Genomic DNA, 5,083 nt, shown 5'->3' on the forward strand with positions numbered 1-5,083 from the left:
ATTAACCCCCAACAACTGCTCCCCCCTTACAAAAAATGATTGCAGTTTTGAAAGTGCAGTAACTGCAATTCACTGTGGTATTTTGGATGCAGAATAACTGCAGTTGGACTGTAGTTATACAGCACTCTAACTGCAATTACAGGCAACATTTCTGCAGTAAAAAAAAAGCTGTTATTTTGTACGCAGTATTTGCTGTATACTGCACTCTGACTGCAATCTTTTTTCGTAAGGGCCGGGTGTCGATGACGTGGATGTCGATTAAGGCAGCCCCTCGCACCTCTCTGATTCAGAGGGGTTGGGTTAAATGGGGAGACACATTTCGGTTCAATGCATTCAAATGTGCAACTGTATGGGGTCAATTTCACGCCATATGTATTGAATTCAAAATAAAATAAATCGTGAACATGAAAAATAAAGTTGAGAATGTAAACATTATATTTTCTAGGACGGGTGAAATCAAAAACCAAACAATTGAAAGCAAAATGTATAGAATTATAAACAAAAATAAGACATCAAAAGCAAAACCCAAAAACGTGTAAGCAAATAATTTTAAAGCGAGAGCAAAACTCTATGACAAATTATAAAAATATATATATATTTGAAAACGAATGCAAAAATCGTTTTCGGTTAAACTTTCCCTATTGAATACATTTTGCATACGCTCTTGCCTGCATGTACTACCTTTTGGTTACGCTACTTGTATATTTGCTTTTGATGTCTGTTTCTTTGCTTTCACTGCCAGTCTTTTCGATTGCGAGTTTTGGCATTATTTTTCCGTGAAGGGCGTGGTTTAGAGGGAGGCCTAGACAACGAGTCTCCATTGGTCCGCTAGTTTTGGAGCGAAGGTTCGTTTTAACCCAATCAATGAACATGACAGACAGGCTTACCTGTTGGGCAACGTTCAGCGCAGGTGTATGGCGAACCAGTTACCAACACCTACAAGTTTTGGGGGTTTTGCTTTTGATGTCTCTGGACGGCTCTGACTTAGAATACGTGGACAACTACAAATACCTAGGTGTCTGGTTAGACTGTAAACTCTCCTTCCAGACTCACATTAAGCATCTCCAATCCAAAATTAAATCTAGAATCGGCTTCCTATATCGCAACAAAGCATCCTTCACTCATGCTGCCAACCATACCCTCGTAAAACTGACCATCCTACCGATCCTCGACTTCGGTGATGTCATCTATAAAATAGCCTCCAACACTCTACTCAACAAACTGGATGCAGTCTATCACAGTGCCATCCGTTTTGTCACCAAAGCCCCATATACTACCCACCATTGCGACCTGTACGCTCTCGTTGGTTGGCCCTCGCTTCATACTCGTCGCCAAACCCACTGGCTACAGGTTATCAACAAGTCTCTGCTGGGTAAAGCCCCGCCTTATCTCAGCTCGCTGGTCACCATAGCAGCACCCACTCGTAGCACGGGCTCCAGCAGGTATATCTCACTGGTCATCCCCAAAGCCAATTCCTCCTTTGGTCGTCTTTCCTTCCAGTTCTCTGCTGCCAATGACTGGAACGAACTGCAAAAATCTCTGAAGCTGGAGACTCATATCTCCCTCACTAGCTTTAAGCACCAGCTGTCAGAGCAGCTCACAGATCACTGCACCTGTACATAACCCATCTGTAAACAGCCCATCTATCTACCTACCTCATCCCCATACTGTATTTATTTATTTATCTTGCTCCTTTGCACCCCAGTATCTCTACTTGCACATTCATCTTCTGCACATCTACCATTCCAGTGTTTAATTGCTATATTGTAATTACTTCGCCACCATGGCCTATTTATTGCCTTAACTCCCTTATCTTACCTCATTTGCACTCTCTGTATATAAACTTTTTGTTTTCTTTTGTTCTACTGTATTATTGAGTGTATGATTTGTTTATTCCATGTGTAACTCTGTGTTGTTGTATGTGTCGAACTGCTATGCTTTATCTTGGCCAGGTCGCAGTTGCAAATGAGAACTTGTTCTCAACTAGCCTACCTGGTTAAATAAAGGTGAAATAAATAAAATAAAAATGTATTATTTTTTGTTTATAATTCTATACATTTTGCTTTCTATTGTTTGGTTTTTGATTTCAACATCCATTATTTCACCCGTCCTCGAAAATATAATGTTTACATTCTCAACTTTATTTTTAATGTTCATGTTTTATTTGATTTAGAATCAATACATATGGCGTGAAATTGCCCACATACAACTGACTATGTTTCCCCTTCCCAGATAAGCTTTATGGACGAGAAAAAAATACAAGAATTTGAAAGACCGAAGTCACATTCCGTTCCAGCAGGTGGCGATAGTGCAACATGTGTTTGCCGCCGTGCTCAAAGGAACGCCCTCCTTTGTTTAACGCTTACGGTGTCTACGCTATGTTGTTGCAAATGTACCTGTGATTTCGCTAGCAAGCTGCCCAACGTTTCTCCTCTAAAAATGTCTAAAATAGAGTTTTTGAGAGTGTTTCTCAACCAGAGATTGACAATGGCAGCTGAGGAGATATTCGGCGTCGTTGAAGAAACAATAGCAGAGTACCAGGAAGAGAACAGCCGTCTGCGTAGCATGCTGGATATCGTTATTAAACCAGATATACTATTACACAGAATAGGTGTGTGGCTGAGGCTGATAGCTGTTATATTTTAAACGTTCGTTGCATGTGTCAAGTGGTCAATGTCATGATTTATCAACCAATGACAATGTAGCTAGCTATGTTAGCTACATTGTCATTGGTTTTGGTTGATAAATCATGTTATTGACCACTTGACAAATGCAAAGAACGTTTAAAATATAACAGCTATCAGCTGTGGTAGCTAGCTAGGTATTTAGATACTAACTAGAATACTATTCATGTCAACATTTTAGATGTTTTATTTAATTCTCTATCCTTCCCTCCAGACATCCAACAGCCCACTCACCCTGTATCTGAAAAGGTGTTCCCTGAGCAGCAACACTGTGAGCAGGAGTGGAGCCCCAGTCTGGGGCAGGAAGACCCACATTACATACAGATAAAAGAGGAACCGGAGGAACTAGAGTCATCTTTGAAAAATGACTCCAACCACCAGGACCTGACTCAGTCCTCACTTCTTTATGAAACCCAAAGTGAAGACTACGAAGAGACGTACTGTCTTCCCAGCACCTCGACTGCACAGAGGAACTACTCTCTACACAGCACATCCACTGAACAGAACATGATACAGATCAAACCAGAACTTGATGCAGAAGACAATGGAGTATCAGAACCATCCCGTGAGTCTCAGCCCCTCTTTGCAGAAGATACAGAGTCTTCTGCAGCTCAGAGTAAAAACATGAAATGTGTCAAAGGGGTAGAGAGTAGACCTCTGTCAGGTTCAAAGCCACTTAAATCCAAGAGATCACCATCAAAGAGATCACAGACAGTAAGAAAACAAAGTGCCTATATCCACTGTAAATTTTGTGGAATGTATTTCTCCTACTTAGCTTCTTTAGTGAATCATGCAAGAAAGCATGCACAGGACAAAGAATGTCTATGTGGTGTGTGTGGAATACACTTAGAGTCCACAGAAAGCATGTTAGATCATATAGAAACCCACGTTGGAGCTAGAGTTTGTCATGTTTGTGGTACATTTTTCCCTGGGAGTGCTGAGCTGAATGATCATATGAAGGTTCACCCAGGGGAGAAATCGTTTCGCTGTCCTGATTGTGGCAAGTGTTTCAGAAAAAATCCAGATCTCACAGCGCACAAGAGGATTCATACAGGGGAGAGACCGTACCGCTGCCAGTTTTGTGGCAAAGGATTCAGTCAGAGTGGAAACCTGGCTGTGCATATGAAGAGCCACTCTGGGGAGAAACCGCATTGCTGCCCTGTTTGTGGGAAATGTTTCAGCAGTAAATCTTATATGAACACACACATGAAGATTCACACAGGGGAGAGGCCATTTTGCTGTCGTTTATGCGGAAAATGTTTCATAAGAAACCCTGATCTGACAGTTCACATGAGGACTCATACAGGGGTGAAACCATATAAGTGCCAATATTGTGGCCAAGGATTCAAGCAGAATTATCACCGGAAACTGCACATGAAGATCCACTTGGGAAAAACCATATCATTGCCGTCTTTGTGACATGTATTTCAGCACTAGCACCCAGTCAACACGCATGAGATTTCACATGGAAAGAAGGCGTCACTGCCATGATGCAGAGGCTTTTGCAAGACTGGAGTTTTGGCACGGCATAATGAAATGCAGGAATACTTTAAGTGTGAAAAACTGCAGTGGACCTTGTTTGTGATACATGTTTCATTCAGCCGCTTTATGAGGAAATATTTTTCTTGCAGTCTCAACAATTTTGCAAACGTTCTATATGTGGTTGTTTTACCTGTTTTTGAAATACACTGACTGTAAAGTTTGCTCTGGGTAAGTGTGTCAACTAATGACCAAAATGTAAATGCAGAAAGTCAATTGACACAGGAGAGAAAACCATACAATTGTTTTATGAAACACATACATATGCAATGATTGCTGCTAAATGCTTAAAATGGATGACTCCCAGAAGATACGAGAAGAACATTCAACACGAGGGAGAAAACAATAATGACAACCCGACAAAAAACCTCATGACAACATGAACAGTTGTTCCATATAGGGAAGAGTCTTTCAAGACAATATGAGAAGGGCATTAAAAACAGTCTCCATTCCCTAAATCTAGCTGTCATTTTTATTTCTAGGAATATATGCCCTTTCTTTTTTCTTAATTAATTGCAAGCATGAAATGTTGATGTAGTGCATAGCATTAGGTGTATCTATTTTCTCAGGTACTTTAGTGATCTAGGGAGGCATTTGATTGATCTAAACTTCAAGATTTGCACCAGTGTGCTGTACATACCAGCTCTGTAGTCTAAGGTTCATTAGGGTTCATGTTCATGGACTAGAATGAAACACTTAATAGGGAGTCACTGGAGGAACTGCCCACATATAGATTGGGATATACTTATTAGGCAATCTGATCATGAACGAAGAGAATTAAATTAATTTTGCTCAGCTAATAGTGTCCTCTTCTCAAAGGCAGAATAGACTGGTGCAAACTGCAGGAGCTTTCAGCGACC

At 40.8% G+C, this 5,083-nt stretch overlaps 1 protein-coding gene across 1 annotated transcript; it reads left to right on the forward strand.

Annotated features, from left to right (window-relative positions):
* The first annotated feature begins 2,134 nt into the window (after positions 1–2,134).
* On the forward strand, positions 2,135–4,169 carry LOC112077305 (zinc finger protein ZFP2-like). The gene is made up of 2 exons (XM_024143836.2): positions 2,135–2,611; positions 2,899–4,169. The coding sequence occupies exons 1-2, from the start codon at positions 2,242–2,244 to the stop codon at positions 4,101–4,103; spliced, it is 1,575 nt and encodes a 524-aa protein (XP_023999604.2). The 5' UTR covers positions 2,135–2,241; the 3' UTR covers positions 4,104–4,169.
* Positions 4,170–5,083: the final 914 nt, after the last annotated feature.

The sequence above is a fragment of the Salvelinus sp. IW2-2015 genome, unplaced genomic scaffold (assembly GCF_002910315.2).
Source record: "Salvelinus sp. IW2-2015 unplaced genomic scaffold, ASM291031v2 Un_scaffold4448, whole genome shotgun sequence".
Classification (NCBI taxonomy): Eukaryota; Metazoa; Chordata; class Actinopteri; order Salmoniformes; family Salmonidae; genus Salvelinus; species Salvelinus sp. IW2-2015.